A 23,494-nucleotide genomic window follows, 5' to 3' on the forward strand; every position below is an offset into this window, starting at 1 on the left:
TACGGGTGGCCCCCGAGTATCGCGCACACACATGCACTCGCACACATATACACACACACACACACACACACACAGTGACAGGGTGTAATTTACCTGGGGCCTATGGGTGGCCCAGTATCCCGTTGCACTTGTCATACACACACTGACAGCTCAAACACAGTTCACACTCCCTGACAGAGACAGAGAGAGTGAAACTAATTTCCCCAGGCCTGCAGACAGGAGAGTAAGAAATCACGCAATGACAGCGATGTTAGAGATCCACTCTGTGAGAGGGAGAGAGTGAAGCTGCGTTAAGTGTATTGGCCCTGTGGAAGACCTAACCCCCAAAATCTCAACCTGTGGGAGTTGCTGTACACCCTGTATCACATCCTCTCCAATTCATCAGCCTGGCTCCTTTTCAAAGCCGGAGTTCCCCCACCCCCTCCTCCTCCTGTTAGAGAGAGAAAGAGATGAAGGTCATGGGAGCACCAGCGAAGGGGAGGAAGACAGATGAGAGGAGTGTGTCCCTCCCTACATTCCTGCGCTGACCTTCATAGTGGTGTGGCACTGTAGCTATCATCGGCCCACCATGCTTTACAGTTGGTTGTTATTGAGGGGTGGGATTATGGGCTCCTAGAACCTGCATGCCCCTCCTCGATTCCACGGCAACCGTGAATGGAGCGTATCTAGTTTCACATGAGGATTGACAGACAGGCTGTCCCAGACGTTTACAGTTGGCACTGTTTGAGGTGTCTGTCTGTGAAATGCTGATATGATAGCCTGTCTGCAAGTTTGTGTGTGTCTGTGTGTCTGTGTGTGTGTCTGAGAGAGAGAGAGAGAGAGACCTGGTGTTTGATCTCCTTTCCCAGCCAAAGGGCTTTAACTTCACTCCAGGTGCAGAGAAGTCAACCTGAGGGCATGGGAGGCACATACAGTGGAGATCACAACCATGAAGTACTTAACACACACACATACACACACACACATTGAGAGGAGACACACGGACAGAGAAAGGAAGTTTCCTTGAACAGTAACCCTGAGTAACTTAACTTTGTGGTTTAAACTGGTTTACCAGTTCAGTGGCATCACCGTGGAATGCTTCTAAAGACTCCACAACGTGCTGCAGGATAAACATTTCTGTTGCCGCCTCCGCCATGTGAACATCAATCAGTCCCGAGCAGAAATACTAAGAGTGAAAAATGAAAAGGTGAAAGGGCCAGCTGGTTCAGTGGGCAGTGTAATGACAATGTGCAGGACAGGGCTCTCAGTCTACTGTACACAGAAGCAGCTGGAGTCGGTTTTTCGTTGCTGCAGGTCAGGTCTGATTGGGCAGAGAGTAAATTAGGTGGAAAGTCAACAATGGGAGTAAAAGTACTGTATATGACACTGAGACTGAGACGGACTGATGGAGTGGTTCAACAGGTGCAGAAGATTTAGTATAATATAATCAGATAGCCATTAGCTCCACCCAACAACCTGAGAATTGCTGTGTGCTGGTGTTAAAAGCTTTCTTCCACTCCATGTCTTTAACTGTAACAGGAATAATCACTCTCTTTACACCACTGCATCTCCACACTGGGAATCTGTGTGGTCCGTAATGAGCTCAGTAAACATCTGCTACTCCTGTATTAGAGACCATTTTCTCCACGTCTCATCCTGTAATATGGAGAAATTAGAGTGCAGGGGCTCATTCACTGTGTTTATACACACACACACACACACATTCACAGAGAGCAGACATAACATAAGGAGTCCAAGTGTTTTTATACTACCCAACTGACGCTCTAACATACCATCTCAACACCACAATTTTCCATCCACAACAGTAAAACGCTACCGGGTGTCCTTGGCCCCCTTTTTTTTTTTTTTTTTTAAAAAAAGACCAGGGTATTGAGGCCTGCTCCAAAAAGCAGGTTTACTTATTTATTTGGAAATATTTACTAAGTTAAAGAAGCCCCTTAAATCTAGAGCATGCAGTGATGGAAAAAGACAAGTTTTAAACCTTAACGCTCAGTTAACCAGTTAACCCCAGGCATCTCATCATTTGTTTAACTGAAATAATACGTCTGTTTTTTCAGCATGGCAGGAATTTCCCTCAAAACACTGTAACACACATCACAACAAAGGCTGTTAAGCAACTGCTGGTGGATGTAACATATACAGAGAACTAGTGCCACCTAGTGTCAAGATGAGAGAACATAATTCAATTCCAAAGTTGGGAGATTTTAGTTCTTTTATTATAGAAACCACTTTATAATCTGCAAAATGGTGAACATCACACCTAAGGCCAGCGACTAATGAAAGTGCTGATATTGTACAGCAGACTTATGGGTAAGACAGGAAGAAGAAGGTATGACTCAGCAGAGTACAACAACAGTTTCCATATTGGCTCCTCCTTATATACACTTGTGTGGCTGTGGTTAACATCTGGATGGACTTCAAGCAGCGTGCTCCACATCCATGCGAACCTCAAATTCCGGTCTTTTCCCTTTCTTGCGTTGATGGTTAAACTGAAGAAAGTTTGCATATGATTTTAGGAGGCTCCTCACTTGCTCATCTCCCGCTGGAACTCACTCAAGATCTGCTCCTCCAGTTTGGACGTGTCGTACTCCTTCAGCATGTCGTACTCCTTCCAAGGCTGTGCCCACTTCTTGGCGTGCTCCATCTGCTCTGGGGTCAGGCTCAGGTCGAAGCGAATGCCCTGGATGTTGAACTTGGGTCGTTCCCAGCGTTTTGACCACGGTTTTGGGCGCATCCTTACTTTGATCTGGTAAATGGACAGAGATGCTCAATCATTTTACATCTCGGCATGCTATATTTTCATCATGTTAACTGTGCTTTAATCCTTTAAAAATAAAAATTAAATCTGTATGTGTTCTAAAGCGACTGGAGCAAGGCACAAACACTGTTATATCTAGGGGTTAAGCACAAATGATACTGCACAGCTTTTTAGATTGAAGAAAATGTACATTTTACATAAAAATCTATATTTTATATCACTAATATTAGTAATTAAAATAATTAAAATAGCAGCTCCTTTCTTTTTAAATATATTATCAGGGTTGATCTTGAACTTGAGCTGTCGCACCTCGTTGACAGGCACCTCTCCAGTAGGGGAGATGGTCACAGGCTTCATGTCCGGGTCCACAGTGCTGTACTCAGGCAAAGCATCTCTGAGATACATCAGGTTGTCATCCAGCCTTTTTTCCAGCTTCAGCACCTCAATATTCTGGACACGAGGGCTATACAGCTCATAGCAAATCTCCACACCTGTGATACACACACACACACACACACACACACACACACACACACACACACACACACACACACACACACACACACACACACACACACACACACACAGAGAAAAGAGGTTTTACCTGAGGGTCACCTCATTCAATTCTTACACACATGAAAACACTCAGGATGGCAAAAATGAATGAGCAAGCTTTTCTCTTCCTCAATCAAGTTATCAATGGTCAACACTAAAGTGGAGACTTTCTTAGTTTCCATCCTCAGCTACATAATTGTATTTGCATTATTACCTCTGCCTCTAACTTAAAATTTTGTACCTAAAATTCAGAGACAAGTATGTAAATATAGGGACAAACAGACCATGAACAGTGAAAATTTCTCATTTATAATAGAGATGAAGAGAGTATGAGGAAAATTTAGGTTGATTTTTAACTAATTATTCCTTGATTTTCTAACTCATACTAGAAAACACGATGCCACAGTCTGTGTGACTACTAATGCAGAAACTAAATAAATCTCACCTTGGTTATCAATGATGTTTCTTAGAACAAATGTGGCCCCCAGTCCTTTTCCACCCCTCTGGATACAAATTCCAACAAAGCGGTTCGTTTTCCCACTGGCATTAGGGTCAGCCATGGTCACTGCCAGGATACTCCCTTGAAACAATTGAAAATAAATTGCACCACTGAAATGATGGTAGAAAAGGTTACCTTTATGCATACAGTATTTGTTTAAGCAAAATCCCTAGGTTTTTTGTAAATATAAACTTAAACAGAGGATTACCAAAGGGATAAAGGGTAAAAACTATTCTAAATACTGAAAACTGATAATATAAGTGGGATATCTATCTATTTTTATCAAGACAAAAAAATGAAAATGAATTTCAAGCAGGACAGTGACTGTATGTGGGTTAATAAACCCCATAGCATGCAGTGAATAGTGGTGACAACCATGGTAATGTGGCCTCTTCTCTAACAGCGTATATGTGTATGTACCTGGCCATTTAGTTTCTTACCTACGTAGAATTCAGGGATGTTGAGCACCTTCCTCCTGCGGATCATGTCTTTCCTCTCAATGGCAAACTTTAAAGGGTCTATTCTCTGTCGCGGAGGGATAAACTCTGGGCTCAGAAACCTGGGAAGCAGAGACAAGCGGGACGACCCATTAAAAACCTTACTTCACTCACTGAGCAGTGTCAGAGACTGCAATGGCGTTTCAGTTTTACAAAGAAGCATCGTACTTTCGCAGAGACGCTGCAGTTTGTGATTTATCTATGATGACAGGTTTAGGTGGAGGAGTGAATTTGGGTGGCTCCTTATCCCCCAATGCAGGTCGACACAGAGACGTGGACAAAAACCCTGAAAAGAACAAAATGTATATTTTATGGACATGCATCACTCACATTTGTGCAGCTAGAGTATGCCTGAGTTGGTCACTATGAGGGCGAGAAATGACATCTTACAGTCTACCGTTAGCTTCTTAGCTAGCATGGCCTGTGCACATCACAAGTTATACGCCTTTTCGCAAACTGTGAAGTACAATGGAGATACGAGACTATGTTCAATTTACTTACGTTCATTTTGAAGCTGGAGGTTTCGTATCAACCTCAGGGAAAAGATAAACTTGTCGAGCCCTTTCACGCAGGCGGCCATGTCTGACCTTCTGTTGTAGCGTGTGGATCTGCTACGGAAGCCGTGCAGGGCAAACGTTTTTTAAAAGGCGATTTGTCTGAATCTGTAGTTCGACGAGTTTTCCACAAGATGGCGCAATTGTTCTACATAATCTCATTTGGTCCCACGTCAAGTTCACATCTGTGAGAACCCACCATACTAACACACAAATTAAATTAAATTAAAGTAAATTAAATTAAATAATCTTTGACTCATTAAGATACCAATATGACAGCCATAGCCAGCCTGTCTGTATGTCTTACACTTGACTCTGGCCTGTATTTGCTTATTTACTTTGCATGCTGTTGATTAAGAAGCAAAAGGCAGAGCAGAGCCACTGCCTTGATGATGATGATGATGATGATGATGATGGTAATGATGATCATGACACTGATAGTATAAATGCATAGCAGCTGTTTTATACTGATGATTGTAGCTAAAACCCATTTTCCGGCTCCTTTGCTGTACTTACATTACATATTTCTAAGTCTTGCATTTGTAATAGAGCCTATATGTTATCAATGACACAGCAAGAGTCAAATTTATACTTTTTTTTTTTTTGCAGATTACTCTATTAACACCACACTATAAATACTGTATTCTCTGTTACAAGTGACAGGCCTGTATCCATCATTTTAATTAGTACAAAAGCATTGGCAGATAAACTGCATTGAGTGTCAAACGTAAAAGTTCTCATTAGTGGACAGACTGGCCCCTGTCAGTGTGTTAGATTATTGAAATATAATTATGGATTAAGATGTAAGCATTACTGAATGTTTAAATTTAACTCATGTATAAAGTGTTGGGCAGTTAAATCTATGGCAAAGCATCATATTTCATATGTGTAATCTTGATCCTTCAGATGAAAAACTGTCTGTGAGATAAATGAAGTAAAAAGTATTAGGTTTGCCTCCAAAAGTAGTGTTAGAGGAATAAAGGGGGGTTGGTCCTCCAGGTGGGCTGCCAACACAACACAACACAACACGCAGTTAGAAATTCACTCAGAGAGAGAGGGAGAGAGAGAGAGAGGGAGGGAGGGAGGGAGAGAGAGCTGTGCACGGCTCCTGCCCAGAGGAGCCTCGATCCCAGTGTCCCGGCAGTGCGGTGGGAGGATGAGGGAGGACTAGAGACATGATGGGACCGCTCATCTCCTGCATGCGACGCAGAACCTGAGACCCAGAACCAAACTCGATGCTGCGGCTGCTGCTGCTGCTGGACTGTCTAATGCTACGGAGAGACTCAAAAACCCGGAGGCTTCAAGGATGTTCTTCTCAGATGGGACTCTGTCAGCCGTCAGTAATGCGCTCCTGTTGGGAATAACGTGTCTGGCTGTCCTCTGCGATCTCACCAAGGGCTCCTCAGACTTCTCAGGTTGGGGGAATAGATATGATGTGTTCGTGTTTTTTTTTTTTTTTTTTTTTGTTGTTGTTGTTGTTGTTGTTGACCAGCGCAACCGCAACCAGACCAAACGTAAACTTGTCTCCCCAGGCTTTAAAAGCGGCGATCGACAGCATGTTCGCCGCTTGTTTTCCTCTGCGCGCGTTATCTGTGCCGAAGCTTGGCTGGATTGAACGCTTGGCTTCTATTTTGCGCCCCGGGAGGTGAAACAGCCTGGAAGTATAGCGCCAGTCATTACGCATGCTTTCAAACTGTTGAGCACGACTCCCCCCAAAACAACCGTGAGCAGTGATTTCAACTTGTCCTCTCAGGACGACCCGTGCCTGTGGCGTGCTGCAGCATGCAGACTCAAATGTTTGCCTCACAAACCGACCCGAACACAACTTAAACACACGGAAAACACACCCGCACTGCGCTTTTTTTTTTTTTTTTTTTTGCCCAATTCTGGCACAGTTTGTGGAGAGTGACCCACATAGGCCACTTCGAGCGGCAGGTTCCCCTTCACCAAAGTCATCTTGCTATAGGGATTAAAGGCTGGTTTATCACTTCGGCATAGCCCTGCGACACATATCCCATTGATGCAATTGAGATAAACGGGATAATGTGGTTAATGTGTTACTCGATGGGAACTATTGTCTAGACCTAGTGCTGTCCTTTGCTACGGATTTACAGCTCGGGGAAGAAAGCAAATGCCGACTTTTATGATTTTCTGCGCTTCATACGGCCCCACAATCAGTTGGAAATGTGAAGTCAATACAAGGCCGGGGCCTGTCAATTACTTGAGGTTTATGGGCAGTCTGGTGTGACGGAACCCACGGGCTTTTATGTCAAGAAAGGGCATGCATATTACTAAACTAATGAGTTATTCTGTGTTGCATTATAAGCCATTGAGCTGCGCTGAGCCCAGGGCAGGCCTGCAGGTTTTGTTTACAGTGCCATAAAACAGGAAGGGAGCTTTGTGTCGGTGTTAATTGGCCTCTAATGGGTGTAATGGTTGGAAACGAGCAGACTAAAAACACTGCGGGGGAAAAAAAAAAGGTGCTAAAGAGCAGATGTATGTAACATGCCCTCCGTGTGGGACTGTGTGTGCATGTGTCCATGTTGCTGCCTAATGAGCTGCTCGAGATTATGGTGTAGTGGAGGCTGTTAACAAGGTTTCATTTCTCTAATTGCCATGCTCGTGTGAGTGGTTGCTGGTTATGCCATAAATATTACAACCAAGTAGCTTAAATGGTGGTTAATTAAGCAAGAAGGGTAAACCCTAAGACCATCTGATTCCAGATTTCCGCTGCTTGGAGCAGGTTTGCCAATACCCCAGCTTAGACATGATTATGCAAATATTATGTCACAGGGAGAAGTTAATTTGTTGAAATTTCAGCGTTGGTTCAATATTTCTTTGCCCTGAAACTTTCTCTTCCCAGTGGACTTCCCAGAGGTCCCTTCAATCCTCAAGGGGATGGGGACTGAACACTGCTGTTATGTTGGGCTCTTAATATCAGTTTTATCTATAAGCCCTGTAGGGACGCTGATGTCAAATCCCCAGATGCAATTTTGTGTGCTCATCAGGGAGGCTGCGCTGCGCAATGCTGACTAGGCATCCCTGTGAATGAAATGAGGAAGGGGACTTCCTCAGGGACAAAGAAATCCTTCAGTCTTCACATTCTTGACCAGCTGGAGTCTCCCTGGAGACTGAGAGGAGCTCTTTGATTGACAGGTGCTGCCAGGCTGCAGGGTGTCAGAAGTGGTAGGTTTAGATCTAACATCTGTCAGTCAGATCTCTATCAGTCGTGATGGTGGAAAAAAGCTGGTTTCATCAATGAACCTAGCCAGCCGTTGACCTCAGAAGAAATATATATATGGTAGTAAAAGTTGATTTAACTTCGCCACCGGCCATTTTTAGTTCATCTGTGTCAATCTGTGCGTCTTGCTTTTGGATCATTTGCTGACAGCTGGAAGTAATGGTTGTTTCATGTTCTGTCAGTGGCTTTCAGCTCGCTGCTGAAATGGAAACAAACTGTGTCGGAGGGTAATTTAATTCTGTCTCTCTCCCCCTGTTATCATCTTCTATTATACAGCTGCCTGAACGGCTAATTAGAGGTGTGGAGTGAGCCAAGAAACACTTCAGAGCCCTTAGGCTAACAGAGGTAGCAAGGAAGCTAATTAATGCTCTTTATTGTACAAGTTTTGCCACTTTTCTAAACTGAAAATTCATAGAACTGAATATATAACCTTATTGTCCACTCTCCGTAATGCTTGAGCTTCGGTTTATTCATGTGACGAGCACTTAGTTTGTAACGTTAACTGTTCTTTATCGGACAACTCGCCCTCCAAAACAAACCCAGCCAGCCCAAACCATCCATTACCAGAAATGAATGTCATGCTTCTTCACTTTGTTATTCAAATACTGATCATCCTGCGGCACACGCGCTGCACAGCATCTGGTTTTACTTTAAACCCAAAAATGGAGGTGAAATGATCAGCTGATTAATTTTTATAAGCAGAAGTGTCAGATATTCTCAAGTCCGAGCTTCTCAGTTGTGGGGATGTGTCACTTTTCTTTGTCTTAAGTGGCAGTAAAGTGAGGGTCTGTCTTTTTTTGACCTCTGGTTGAACAACAGAAGCAATATGACGGCATCACATTGGTCACTGTTTTCTGAAGAAAATAATCTTCAGATAAATTGATAATGCCTGACACTAAACTCATATCTAAGACTATAAATCTGATTTGTTCCAAGTTCCTCTACAGGCAGGTGTGTACACTACCTGCGATACTGCTACATGAGTGTCACATGAGTGCTGGCTGGTATTTCTGCTTGTCTTTCCTGTTGGATGTTGTCACTTTGTTGACATAGAGAACAGATCATAATTTCCGTTACTACATAGAAATGTTATTTGTGACGGGACAGGGAAGTGAATGCTGCACTGTTGGAAAAAGAGCAAAGCGATAACAGAAATCAAACATTCCCTGCAGCTGACTGAGAGTTGTTCACTTCATACTTTATCATCTCAAACAAACACTGATGCATGGGATGTTCCTTTCAGCCGAGGAACATTTCAGAGCCGCTACACTGATATTCTGATATTTCGTGATCAGCTGTGAGCGTTAATGTTTATAAACTCAAACTCAAATCAGTGGTTACAGGCAAACTCCATGACCCTGCCACAGGGCGACAGTGAAGCAACGTTCCCTCTCTTTCTCCGTCATAAAAGCCTGCAGGCAAAACCCTATTTAACCCCAGTGAATGGGATGTGAGGCTGTTGAGGGGCTAAGGGGTCAACTGAGGTCAACCCATAGTAGCTGTGAGTGTGTGGTTAGAGGGAGTTATCATCCATCTTACTCTTTGTTCCCTGCTGTCGAACCTCATCACGCATGTTGACCACAATTGGGAAAGGTAGAAAGAAAGTCAACAGCTTTTCTTTAGGTCATGAATTTGAGATCAGTTCAAAAGAGGATGAGAAGATGTTTGGATAATGTCACAGTACGGCTGTACAATAAGCCCTGTGATCGCACGTTTGATTTGTGTGATTGATAGGAAAAAGTATTGATCGTACAATTACTGTACAGCTGAAACGATTAATTAACCAGCAACAATTTCAATTAGGATGTAGACTGACAATTATTTTCTCTATCGTTAACCTGCTAATTATTTTCTCTGTTACTAGATTCATTGTTAGGTTTACAAAATGTCAGGAAATAGTGAAAAAAACTTTTTCGACCTATCTGAAATTTTGAAATGTCCTGTTTTGTTCAATAAATAGTCTGAACCCAAATAAGATTCAGTTTATCAAAGGAAAGCAGAAATTCTTGACATTGGCAGGGATGGAATTAGAGAATGTTTCACATTTTTGCTTCACAAATGACTTGACAGATTAGTCAATTAGTGAAATAGTTGCTGATTAAGTTTTTTGTTGATTTACTAACCCATTATTTGACAAATTGTTTCAGCTTTAATTTGATAACTGATCAATTCTTTAAGTTATTTATGAAATTATGGCAAACTGAACATATTTGAGTTTTGGACTGTTGGTGGGACAAAAACAAAAAAAAAGGTAAAAGGTCACTTTGGGCTCATTTCTGACCTTTATAGACTGAACTATAAATCAATTAATGGAAAAATAATCATCATATTAATTGACAATGAAAATAATCATTAACTGCAGCTGTACAAACAGGGTTGAAGTGACATAAGTTTACTCGTCATTTGATGTGCTGATGTAAAATGACTGAGCGCCATCCCTCCCCGGGTACAGATCAGCTGATTGCCTGTCTATGGGCAAGCTGCATGACAATCCTGCCAACACATACACAGACACACAAATCCACCTCTGCTGTTACCCGGTGTGCAAATCCTGTATTAGGCTACCCCTAGCTGCCTGCCCCCACACTCACACACACACACACAAACACACCCCTCCACCTATCACCGAGCGCCACTCGAGGGCCCTCAAATAGTAATCGGCTCTGATTTTTTTAGTGGCCCTGGATAAGGGTAGCTCACTGAACCCCATGCTCTCCCCTCTGGGTCCCTTCCCTTCCCCCACTCACACACACATCAGCTCCCCTGCGTCCTTCCACCACTGCTACTCCTCCCCGCCTTCTTGCTGCCGCTGCTCCTCCCTAGGGTTTGCCTGATCACTATTTCTGTGTCTGCGTGAGCGCCAGGTGAGCTCTGTCTAAACAAATCCTGCCTCCTGCTTGTTTTGTCTACTGCGGTGGAGGCAGGCGGCTCGGCGGACAGCGAGGGCCCGGCACAAGGCTGCTTTTCTCTTGAACTGAATAGAGTGCGTGTGTGTTTGGGGGGGGGGGGGGGGGGGGGGGTGTTCTCTTCAAAGAATAGTTTCTGTGGACGAGGAATGAACTGTCAAGAGTTTTTATTCATTGCTTGATGTTATCAAAACATAAAGAGCTGTTGGGTGTCAAGGAGGGAGCTTACAACATTACAGCTTAGGTTTAACCTGAAATCCCTTTTTGATTTCATCGTTTCAATCCGCCTGGATGCTGACAGAACACAGGTTGCAGAAGGATATGGTTCCAGTTTGATAGATGTTTATCAAATCTGTGTTTGTCAAATATGTGTTTCTCATCCTTGCCAGATCCTTTCAGATCCCTTTCAGCTTTGCTTTCGCACAATTTCTCTAACAAAGGTTTTAGGTAACTTATTTTGAAGTTCTACAACTGCAAAATCTGACTTCTTTGTATATTGCTCTTTACCAATAAACAAGATGCACTTAATAAGAAATTTGCTAGTGTGAAATGAATAGATTTGGGTATTTTACCAACTGAGATCTGGGGTAGAACCAGTCGTCAGAAACCAGAAGTCATTTAACCCCGGAGGTAACTGAGACTCCACATTGCGGCACAGTGTGCACTTAGCATGTAAAGAATTTATTGCTGGCATTTGAAACATCATATCCAGCCATTTAGCTGTGTGTGCTGTGTGACATTTAGCATTCATAGGTGAGTGATGCTGGTCATATATAGCAGTGTAAATCCTACCTTAAAAGTTTGGTTGGAACAAAACCTCTGGGAAGGAAAGAAAGGAAAATGTGAAACTGAAGAGCCTTTGGGTGCAGGCAGCTCTAATGCATATGCATTTAAGGACACAGTGTATAGTGTGTGTTTATGTGCAATTTAAGGTGGAAGTCTGGCCTGGCACAACATGATAGCGATGAAAGACATGACCTGCTGTTTAAGCCTCTCCACCTGGATACAATGAGTACATAAACAAACACACACATAAAGCAGAGCCTGACATCACGTTGGGGAACAACAAAGCGGTGCTGGCGATGACAGATGGGTGTTTACAACAGGAAACAACTCTTCCCCCGCCGCTCGATTTAAATGCCGTGTGAGGAAATTAAATGATCCCACATCTCACTGCAACAAACAGGGAAGCTTTCAAGTCATAACCTCACCGCGCAGCGATTGAAAAGTGAATCGCAGAGATAGCGTTCTAAAAATAAATCATGTTTCTTATCTGTTTTTTCTCTAGAACCACAATGCGCTGACGGAAATCCCCAAATAAAAGGACAAAGCACAGAATACAAAAGCGTTGACATGATTAATGTGAATATGTGTTCAAAGCAGACGTAGTCTTAAAGGCGAGCTTTGTGTCAACTGAGTCAAGTCCTGGCTTAGAGGCCATATTAACGTGCACCAATCAAAATCCATTTTTGTCTCGTTGCCAAAATATGTGCGGGGAGACGGCACATCCTGACTGAGGTAATTCTTATTAAATGATTTTGCCGCTGCTGGTGAAATACTGCACTGAAGGAAGAGACGGTACGTCAGAAATGCCCTGGCACCACACAAGGAATAGAAACATGTTTTGCAACCAGTGAAGGTTTTGTCTTTAAGTTTGTTTCCACTGTGTTATATATCAATGAAAAGCACCTATTCTGTGCTGCCCCACTGAGCTTTCACTGAGATGATATTTTGTCCTTTTGTGCAAATGGAATATTACTTTTAAATCTGACACTAGTTACAGTTTCACTATAGAACTGTTGTTGTTGGGATGAATATCAAAAGTGTCAGGTTACCATCTTATGTTGACTATTTACAGCCCTTTCCCACTCTACTTGCCTTTTTTGGTTTTCTGTTGGACAAAAGTTGTGGGTAGTACCTGAAGCCTAGGACTTTCTTGGTTTCACCTCTCCCGAGGTTCCAAGCGAGCTGGGACGATGCCAAAAGGTGACATGAAAACCCTGCAGGCTATTGATCGGTCAGAGAGAATCGTTACTACAGCGTCACCATTGTGCGAGACGGGACGTTCTGAACAAACCTGCCATTTTTCAACAGCCAAGGGCCTGTATCACTGTTCATTGTAGCCTGTTACATTTCTGCTATTTATTATACTATACTTCTAGTATGGAAACTTGCAAGACAATCAAGGTCAGTTGAGGGGGTGCAGAAATTTCTCTGTTTAGTTTCTCTTTGATATCCTCCATTATTCAGGTGTGCGTCACGTTGAAGATGATGTCACGATCGGTTGGTGTGACGCCACACTGAGGAGGTACCATCTGGAGGGAAAACAGAAGTACCTGGTACCTAAAGCAAGGAGAGTTGAGTAGGGTTGAGTCGTGTTCAGTCGGTACCAAAATGCTAATCAGGGCCTTTCATGCTTCACCTGTTTGGTTTGATGAACTCTGGTGCATTTGCCCGATCAGTGTGGTTGGTTTGAGCTGGTGTGAAAGCTGTCAGTCAAACTCTGGTGTGCACCAAATACCCCGAGAGTCTGACACCACCTGAAAAAGTGGGTCTCGGAGAAAGTGAAAAGAAGTTTGTCGCTTGTGTCCTCCTCTGTGAAACATAGCAACCTCACAGTAACTACTGCCTCCATAATTTTAACCTTTCTTCTCATTATTCCCAGCATGTGGTCGAGTTGCAGTCTAATAATAAATAGTGCTCATAGTCAGCTATTACTGTAGGTTCATATAGCGATGATGATGCAGGATGACAGTCGGCAACTGTGTAACCAAGTGTTTAAGGCTGTTGGTTCATTTGTAAGGAGTCAGAGTAAACATGAACCAGACCAGAACAAAAAGGTTTGAGTTAAATGAAACAAACTACAGCAGTGAGTGCACCCTTAGTTTCTCAGTAATGCACTGTACTGTAATGGAGTGTTATCAGTGTGCTGACCAAGGTTTCATTGGCTGCCATAACGCTATAACTGTTATAACTGTAATTCGAGTGAGAGTAGGTGTCACTTTTTCAAACAGTGTCTGTCTCGTACCTGATTTTGAGCTGAAACTCCTAAATTAAACCCAGACTGCATTTTAAATTGCCGACACAGGCTGAGAAGGAGGCCTAAGCACCAGCTGTGAGATGGGCTGAATCAAATCTCATAATCAGCAGAAAAACTGCTCAACCAGCCAGCCTTTAATACGATAATCATTATTTTGCATAGAATTATGTCGGTCTCTAAAACCACCCAAATAGCCCAATCAGATGTTGAGCTGGATGGTTCTATAGTAATAACTGTTATCGAGGAGGGAGGGGGGGTCTAAGTCCTAAACCGTTTATCTGCAAAGACATATATGTAGACATTGCAGGTGTGTGTTTGCACTTGCCCTCTCTTGCGTGGGGGAGGTGTAAGAAACCCCAAAGAAAACACAGTGAAATGTGTGTGGAAGATTCTTCAGTGACACCCTGTTGTTGCCTCATGCAGCTGCACTTCACAAGCCGCTCTCTATCTCTGTTTAGGCAACAATTGTGTAATTAATTAGGAATGCGTTCTCATTTGTCACCTTAAACGCCACAGTATTTTCCAGAGAAAGTTGTGTCGTCTTTGTGAGCAAAAAAGCTCACGGAGAATCAGATAAGTAGTGATACCTGCTGCTGCAGGTCCAGAGGCTTGCACCATCCAGGTTAAAGGATGAAACGGAGCTGCAGATAAACAGAGACAAGTGTTGAGAAAGAGACTGGTGGGTGTGTGCACTGACAATTATCTCATCATGTCCACCCCACTCCTGTGCTGGCTGTAGAATTATGCTCTCGATAAACCCCACATTGCAACACACATGCACATGCAAAAGCCAGAGCAGATACACACACACACACACAGACACACACACACCTCTTTCTGCGCTTGCATCTTGGAGAATGTCAGCCATGCTTTGATGCCCCTCCTCCTCCCTCCTTCTGTCTCTTTTTTCTGTCTGTCTCTTCCTAGAAGCTGATTTATGTTTGGTTTAGGAGTCTACATGTCCGCCTTCCTTTTTTTTTTTTATTCTTCCTCCATCCCTCATTCCTCTCTCCCATCTTTACCTTGTCTTTTCTTCAGTATGAGAGAGGGAAAGAACATTTTTGAACACCATTGGTTTTTATGGTTTGATTAAACCCCCAGAGGGAAATAGAGAGAGAGAGACAGAGAGAGAGAGAGATGGAGAGGTAGAGAGGTGGGGCGCAGAAGGGCCAGTCTGAACAAGGAGGCATTGTGTAGCCCCCCAACTGTGACGGACTGACAGTCTGCATTACAGCACGCTACAGCAGCCTGCTCCCCAAAGCACTGCTAATCTGTTGCTTACTGGCCCCTCTGGCGAGCTCAGGTAAGGGAGGGGGGGCAATAGAGAGAGGGGGAGAGAGATTTCCCCTTGTTTTTTCCCTGTACATGCCAAATAATTTTTTCACCAGGCAGATTTAGACTGCAGTTGTTCTGTATCATTGTAAAAATAACAATCCCGTTGTAGCTGGGCCACAAGACCTGTAATGTATAAATCATTAGATTTATCTTGATAATAAATGTAATAATTGGCTCTCCTCTAATGTGGCTGTCAGTTTGTATAGTTAAAGATCCTGGGCCTTGAGCTGGTTAGATGTTGCTGCCATAGTCAGTTTATAGATGTTTACTGGAAATTGCAATGTTAGTAAATTTTCATCTGTAAGAGAGGCATTCTCATGCCTTCACTTTGCACGTAGGTGCCCAGTTATACCATAAGTCGAACACGCTTTCAATATAAAGCAATTATCAAACTGAACCAAAGATTTGTGAAAACGTAGAGTAGCTATCAAATTTTTTATCACCAGTGACAGAACAACATAAAGTATCAAACATACGCTAATTGTCCACAAGAGGAAAGTACAAAGTGTAAAATACAGAAGAGTTAGTCCGCTGTGCAGCAGCCATAGGCAGCAGCTGACTTCATCGTAAAAATGGAGGCTCTACTTTCAGAATACAAAAACCTTTACCCAAGGAGACCCCAGTTACTTGGTAGCAACAAAAACAAACTCTCTGTGCAACTCTGAATGACTAGAGCAAGGTGAGCTTTCACATTTAGTGCGGTCATTCCTGCAGATCTGTCTGGGTTTGTTGTAAGAGGAAGGGGATCTCCCTGCTAAGTCCCATTGGACATGCTGCAGATGGCTTTTCACTCCCTCAGCTCCTCAGGAGTTGTTCTATTGCTTGTTTTCACACAACAGTCCCCAAGATAAGCTTGTTAATTCCCCTAAAAGCTCAGCTTTTCAGCCCACCCACTCCCACCTTTTCACCTATGAAAATACCTCTGTGTCCTCCACAGTGCATGCTTGAACCTTGATAGATTGGTATGCTCTCTTGCTGTCATTGCATTAAACAGTTTTTTGGAGGAGGCTTTGACAAAATTAGAGTAGTGCGGAAAGTGGACGAGCAGGTGGAAGGCTACTGGATCATAGTGATGCCTGACGGGAAGCAACCAGGGTGTAATGAAGAGAGTTATTTTGAGTGTCTGGGGGATGTTAATGTCAAATTTATTTTCTGCATGGTAAGGAGACTGGCAGTTGGAGGTGAACTACGACATCCTGTCACCAAGCTAACAGTGAATAAATGATGAAGATCGCACTTTGTAGTAGTATCTGTTGATGGATTTTCTGAGAATCGACTAATATCTTAAACGACTAATGGCTGCAGCTCTAAATCTGACATATTTCACTATTACTTTGCAGATATGCTCAGGCCAACACTGTTTTCACTACCCCAGCCTCCCCTGTATGTGCTATATTTATGGTACTGTTGATTTAAGAAAGATATAATGTTCATGTTTGGGTTTATTAAGACGTTTTGAGTTCTCCAGGAGTATAAGATTCAGATTCTTTAGGAGCTCCCTCAAAGTGCCTTTCTGTCAACTCAACCTGACTCTTCAACAATTTATTATAAATGGTCAGTTCCTTGACATGTCACTAACTGACCTGCACAGCAGCAGAGAAAACATGTGAAAGGAAATCATTGCCTTGATGACCTCTCTTTCAAAAGCTTGCTTCTCCAAGCCTTGGGCTACCGCTGCCACACCCAACAATCACTTCTATCCAATCTGCTGCGGTGAGAGTGGCAGAAGAAGGATACATCTGTTGTGCACTTTGTGACAATAAAGCTCACACACTAATGCATCTGTCTGGTGTCTGCTGGACTGTGGTTAGTGATGGGGCAGTCTGGCTGCCACCCAACTCTCCCAGGCCATAAAAATGACCATTAAAATGATAGATCTCTCTTCCTCTGGTCCTTTCTCCACATCTCTTCATGTCTTTCTTTGGGTCACACACTTTCTCTGTGTGTGTGTGCGGGAGGGTGTTCTCTCAGAGCCTCTCTGCCCCTCACTCTGTCACCCCCACCAATCCATCCACCATCCCACCAATGATAAACACACAACACAGAGCCAGAGTAAAAGCGTCCTCTCGCCCAGTGCCCTTTGACCCTAGGGGTCGTAAGGAGAGGCACGTGCTAACAGAGGTCATGGGAGGGCTTGGGTGGGACCAGTGTTTGGTTTTCAGGGACAACCTGGGGGAGACTTAGCGGCCACTGTCCCACCGTGAGGCCATCTCCAAGCTGGCAGATGTTTTATACACAGTTACCCCCTGAGGATGAGCTTAGACAACTGACCCACAGGTGGACGTCCCCTCATTCTCTGTAGGTGTTATCTAACGCCGATAACCTGAAATACAAACCCCGAACTTGTTGCCAACACGACTGAGTTAGCCTTTGACTGTCAACCTAAGCTTCTCTTGTGGTCATATTTAAGCTAGACCATTTAGTGTGGATTTGCTTTCTTGGTTTTGTGTGGTTGTTAACAAGCCAAAAGAGCTGTTGTGTTCATGTTCTCCTCCAGAGCATGAATTCCTCATCCCGCCTGATGTCTGTCTGACTTAGCATGTGACATCCCTCCAGTTCTTTCTATTTAATCCCTTTGTCTTGTCTTGTTTGCCTGGTGGAAACAACTTAAGCAAACTTAATGCTATCATTTAATAAAATACGACTTAAACATACAAACCGAGTGTTTGATGTATCCGTCCTGTGGCTAGAATTCTCCACCATCAATCATATCAACTATGAGTTTATATTAATTGCATAATAACTGTAGAGTTATCCAGCATCTATTATTGAAACAAGTGTTTCATTTCAAAGTTGAGCAGGATCAGTTTTGTGCAGCATTATGTCGACACTGGATGATAGCGCACCTCATCCTTTACATGCAATACCAACACCACGAAAATAGATGTAGTGGGGGTCCGGTAAAGTGAGAATGTGGAAGTCAAGGTGTTGAATGGGCGTGTAGCATGGCCAGCTGTCATGCAGGAGACCAGAGTTTGTGCTCTGTCCACAGACCTGCAATTAAATTCAGCATTTTTGTTTTACTTGCCTTATCCTAAGCAAATCCTAACTGTACTGTAGCTGACATAACCCCAGTCTATCCCTAACTTTCACCATACTGTAGTTTCCATTTGTAGCTGTAGCAGAAAGCAAGAATTTAAAAAAGTTAGCATTGAATGTAGTCCTGGGTTTTCCAGAATCCTCCATTGAATCTAATCTGCATTTCCTGATTTCATCTCTGTTGGTATATTGAAAACTGTTTTTAAGGTTACAGCCTTTTGAAACTCTTTGGCCATAACACGCATAGCCTTATAAAAGCCTGAGACTCTGATGCTATTAGAGACGTACGTCATGGTGTGAACAAATAAATAAGCTGTGTTCAGGAAAGCTGGGGGCTGGGGTTGGGTGTAGCAGTGTGTTGTCGATGTTGAGTGCATTGAAGTTGTCTCTGCGTGCCACTGTAGGTCTATGTGTGAGTCTCTGTGTGCCTGCATATGTGTGTGTGTGTTTGTGTGTGTAGGTGTTAGAAAGATAAGCCATCTAAGGGCGGAGGGAAGGACCGGGCAAGCAGAGTGTTTGTGTTTGTGTCTCCGGTTTTAATGACTTCAGCTGCTCAGGCTCAGGTCTCTGTCTGTTCGGGGAGGAACAGGAAATCAATGGAAATCAAGGAGATCATCATCACTCATGGATACTGATACACATCGTGAGGCAAGCCCATGTGGTGATTTAAAAAGAACTAAACATGTCAGCACACAATCATCTTTTGCCTCTGGATTCCAAACTGCAGAATTTTAGTGCATCAACGAACCAAATCTCAACATGAATGAATGAATGAATGAATGAATGTTGTGCTTTTAAGTCTTAATGTCCCCAGTTCTCCTATTCTCAGCAGTGAGCTGTTAGTCACTCCATTTACTTTGCCTCTGATCTTTCCTATCATGCTGTTTTCCCCTCTTCTCAGGTTTTTCTTCCATTTCTAACACACTCTTCCCATTTTAATTAGCCGTTGTTTGATCAGTCCTAAGTGAAGTCTGATAGCAGAGTGTGAAGCTCATGCTGGGTTGATCTCCTTCAGGAAAAAGGCGGATACTCCGAGGTGGGATAAAGTTGTGGTTTTTAGGTCGTTTTAGTGTGAAGTCAAAGAGCAAAACCAATGCTGGGGTTAAATCCAGGGGGCCAACCTCATGTGAGTAAGCCCCCTCAGCTGACACCCCCAACCCATTCAGTAACTGTGTGTACAGTGTGTTTCTGTTAACATGTTCAGTAAATATTCAAGGACGTGTGCACCTCACTCACTTCAACAGCCGTCATGTTCCACCCATTACTGCAGTCAATACAAACCTGCCTCCACTTCTCCATGACTGTAGATCACCATGCTACCACTGACTCAAAAACACAGAAGACCATGCTATAGTTAGTACCTTGAACTATCCGTAGCCTATTTTACACCTGAACATATATGAATCTTTATGAACACGGTGTGTACGTTTTCACAATTGTATGTCCTGTAATATACAGCATAAAGGTACAACCCTCTCAAAACTTGGTTTGAAGATTTAAACATTAAACAAGTTATTTGTGAGTTTTGCTATTGCTACTTAGCCAATGTTAGCATTAACAGCCGTTTACTAATCAGACTAGAGGAAACATAACGAGTTCAGCATCAAACTTAACTTGCCAAGAGCTGTCTCCAGCAGAGGAAAGTAACCTTCCTGTTTTGCTTCTATTTCTATCACTTCTTTTCTTTTACTGAAGTTAGCATGCTAACCAGCTAACCCTGGTCCGGCCGGACTGTCTCATCACTTTCCGATACCGAGTCACTGTAGCGTCCAGTTTGGTCTAAAGAAGCAGCGCTGCTCAGAGGGTGTACTATGAGCTCTTGTATTGTAAATGTGATAATGGCTGAAGCTGGACCTCATTGTTGTGTAGCTGATTGAGAAAACAGGTTTTCTGGGCCTTTAAGGTATTTTTAGTACGCGCTGTACTAGCTTTACTGATCAGGGCTAACAGAATGATATAGATCCTCAAGTCTTCAGATCACAACAGTACATTAAATATTTGTAAGTTCTGAAGCAGAATGCCAACCTGGTGCATGTTTCTTGAGATGCATGCACAAAATCTTCAGTGGGTTCACTCAACACCAACTGCACCAATTTCAGAACTCTCATTGAGCTGCACATTTACACTACTTGAGTAGTTTAAAAGGTAATCCTTCTCTGACTTCTGTCAAATTTAACTACTTAGGCTGTAGCAAAATATCTCTATGCTCTTTTTCATGCCCATAGTGCGATTAGCAAGAAAGTAGGCTAATCCAAACGTGACTATAGCAGCAAGACTAATGTATTGTAAGCAGAGGAATGCAGTGTATTTTAGGAATGCGTTTTTTTTTTTTTTTTTGGCCCCAAATCTTAATGACTTTTGCAGTGAAGATTGTACTTGGCTTGTTTATAGCAGCAGTAGCTCGTAGCTTTCCTTTGACATATCGTCCATTGTGCGGCAGTGTGTCCTTTGTGGCATATATGCGAACTTGTGCTCTTTTTTTCCTCACATGTTTGAGGTCTCATTTAATGTCAGCACACCTCATCAACCTGTCCCATTCAGCTCGTGTATCATATATTCAGCTAAAGCTCAGGTCTGAAGAGGTGAATGCAGAGTTTTGACCACATATAATTTAGAACCAGTGGTTGTTTTATCTATATGCCATGCCGTGCTCCAGGCCTTTGTGCCGCCTCTGCGGTTTGTGGAGAAAAGTAATTACAACAGGGCCTAAAGCCACCACGATGTGGCCTTTAGACCTCTCCTGCCACATCCTGTGAGTCTTTAAAAGATCTCGCCTCTTCTCTCCATACAGCTCTTTTTCTCATGACCAGTGTACTACCACTTATACTCGCCCTCTTTGCAGAATTTGAATCAACACTTGATTATTTCACAGGTGTCCCTTTGGATCCATTATTTCTTTATCTAACACTTTCCTTCTCTGTCACTCATCTTTTTCTCTGCTTTTCATCGTCTTCTTCCTCCCGTCCTCATCGTCACCAGCCTTCTCTTGAGTGCTGCCAGAGCGCGGCCTGCATCTTTTGAGGGAAACCTCTGCTTTCCCCACTAATCACCACTTAAAGGGGAATTCCTTCTCCAGCGGCAGGCCTGCAGCTCTGCATCTTTGAACATTTGATGGTTTGATGGCTATAATTTGCTTAAAATAACACCAATAAAGTCATGAAGCTGTAAATGCCTAAATACCTAATGTACCAAGATGAAACGCCATACAGCCTTTGATTTTGTAGCTTTCAAGAACCTCATGGTTACTTAGTCTCTAGAGAACACATTTTGAGGTGTTGTTATAGATATATCTTTATTATACATGCATTATCTCTATAAAGAGATTGCCGTTTATACAGCCTGTTGATTATCTCTAAACTACCGTGTAAACAGGCACTTTGGTTGCATTAGGCTAAGCTATAATCTTCTAATATTCTGCAATATTGTAAATTCATGCCCAATGCTAGAGGCTTTACAAACGTGACTCCACAAGCAACATAAAAGTGAGTTAAAGGAGTAAGCAGCCTTAAGCCTGCACTATTATAACACGTCAGTAATACATCATGCTGCAGTGCATTGTTCAATCTCCAGCCCTGGCCAATAGGAGGAGACGGCATCTTTCAAAAGCAGGGGGAAAGCCCTGAGCATGAGTAAGAGACAGAGTCTCCACCTCAACTGTCTCTCTGGAGTCAAAGCGCCCTCTCCCCATTCTCCTATCTCCTCCTCCCACCTCACCTGCCCCTCAGTTCATGTCAGAGGTACCTGTCATACTCATTCTTAGCCGACACTGAACACCTCAGCTTATTGGACCGTGAGGAGACGTAGAAAGGAGAGGCAGGTAGGATTGCAGCCGAAAGGGGGACGCCTTATATAAGTTTTTCCTCTTGTGTTTAGTAATGAAGGAATATTTTCAACTTTGCACTGGTATGTGATCTGCAGGTTGTGACTAATCAGTGATTCCCAGGGAGTAAATCCCTCTCCAATAGGCTTCTTTCTGTGTCATGTTAACACAACTCAGTGGCCCATCACTAGTCTCCTGACCCTCTCCATCACTGGGCCCGACTTTAGGGTCCTCACATGACCAAAAATGAGGAGAAAATAATAACAAGGGCCTCTGATTCCTAGCTTTACATGTGGCTGAAAGAATGTGATTGCAGCTGAAATGTAGACGTTCTCGCCCACTGACAGGTTAAGTGGCATCATACGACAAAGCCCCATCTTTGTCGTATGATATCTACAAAAGACAGGTGCTGGTGCTTGTGTCTATGTTTATAACAAATCCCTATGCTGCTTGTGCAGAGATTAAATGGACCTCGGAGGTCTTTCAATCCGGTTCACGACAAGAGCGACCTGTTTGTACACGAACAGCATCACGACCACAACCTCCTGTCTTTTAATGACCGAATAAACAAACCAGCAGACATAATAGTGCAGCGCTTTTGTCAAGGGAAAGGGCAGAGAGCTAGTTAAGGAAGGAGTCTGGCCCCACATGAAAAGAAACAGGGAGGAGAAGACAGGAGGAGAGACGCCTGGGTGTTCCTCCAGCATTGTTCAGCCTTCTGCCTCTGAGGGACACCTGTCATTGGCTGGGCGGTTTACACAGGTGCCTTAACCCAGCCTGATTTGTTGGCCTTGAAAGGAGACTTCAGTCAACAGGTAGAGTGAAGGGAACAATAGTGACGATCCTGAAGAAGAGAGAGAGAGAGAGACCGAGGGAGAGTGGGAGGAGGGTGGGATGGAGAAAAGGAGAAATGGATTCTTTTGAAAGCACCTGAGGGTTTGTGTGAGATAATCTGTTTGCCTTTTACCCACAGTCTCACTGTGTAGGGTGGAGGAAGGCGTAGCGGTGTGTTTGTGGTGCTCTAACTGTTGCTCAAGGATCCCTCGCTCAAGAAACTCCTCCTCCTGCTCTTCCTCCAAGTGGCCTGTGCAAATTCAGTCACCTATCTTTAGTCCTCTTCGCTTCACCCCGTTCATAACCTCGGCCGTTTCCATGGTTACACCGTCATACCCGAGGCTCCGGTTAACTGAAGGGCTGCACAAACTCGTGGTCTCTCATGGCACTGGCGCTTTGCCAAGAGCCAGCCCTAA

General features: G+C 43.4%; 2 protein-coding genes across 3 annotated transcripts in view; one reads left to right on the top strand and one right to left on the bottom strand.

The window, feature by feature from the left end:
- Positions 1–23,494, top strand: part of LOC139622196 (protein eva-1 homolog A) — a 219,650-nt gene that overhangs the window by 141,778 nt on the left and 54,378 nt on the right. Inside the window, exon 1 of one of the 2 annotated variants that reach the window (XM_071479428.1) lies at positions 5,077–6,278. The exons of the other annotated variant lie outside the window; for it this stretch is intronic. Within the exon in view, the coding sequence (XP_071335529.1) occupies positions 6,170–6,278 (109 nt within the window). The 5' untranslated portion in view covers positions 5,077–6,169. Of the gene's footprint in view, positions 1–5,076; positions 6,279–23,494 lie in introns of those variants that run through there. 2 annotated transcript variants of the gene reach the window in all.
- On the bottom strand, positions 2,199–4,967 carry mrpl19 (mitochondrial ribosomal protein L19). Its single transcript, XM_071479435.1, has 6 exons — positions 4,811–4,967; positions 4,478–4,595; positions 4,253–4,371; positions 3,759–3,893; positions 3,068–3,249; positions 2,199–2,746 (listed from the first exon to the last, which is right to left on the bottom strand). The coding sequence occupies exons 1-6, from the start codon at positions 4,887–4,889 to the stop codon at positions 2,525–2,527; spliced, it is 855 nt and encodes a 284-aa protein (XP_071335536.1). The 5' UTR covers positions 4,890–4,967; the 3' UTR covers positions 2,199–2,524.

Source organism: Trachinotus anak, unplaced genomic scaffold (genome assembly GCF_046630095.1).
Source record: "Trachinotus anak isolate AG129_WGS33_773 ecotype Australia unplaced genomic scaffold, CSIRO_AGI_Tana_v1 ptg000005l, whole genome shotgun sequence".
Taxonomy (NCBI): domain Eukaryota; kingdom Metazoa; phylum Chordata; class Actinopteri; order Carangiformes; family Carangidae; genus Trachinotus; species Trachinotus anak.

Excerpts from the sequence above, each read along its gene's own strand:
- mrpl19 (XM_071479435.1), bottom strand. The coding sequence starts at position 4,889 with ATGGCCGCCTGCGTGAAAGGGCTCGACAAGTTTATCTTTTCCCTGAGG. Across the intron at positions 3,894-4,252 it reads CATCCCTGAATTCTACGTAG|GGAGTATCCTGGCAGTGACC; the intron begins GTAAGAAACTAA and ends AATTGTTTCAAG. Across the intron at positions 2,747-3,067 it reads GAGAGGTGCCTGTCAACGAG|ATCAAAGTAAGGATGCGCCC; the intron begins GTGCGACAGCTC and ends TCCATTTACCAG.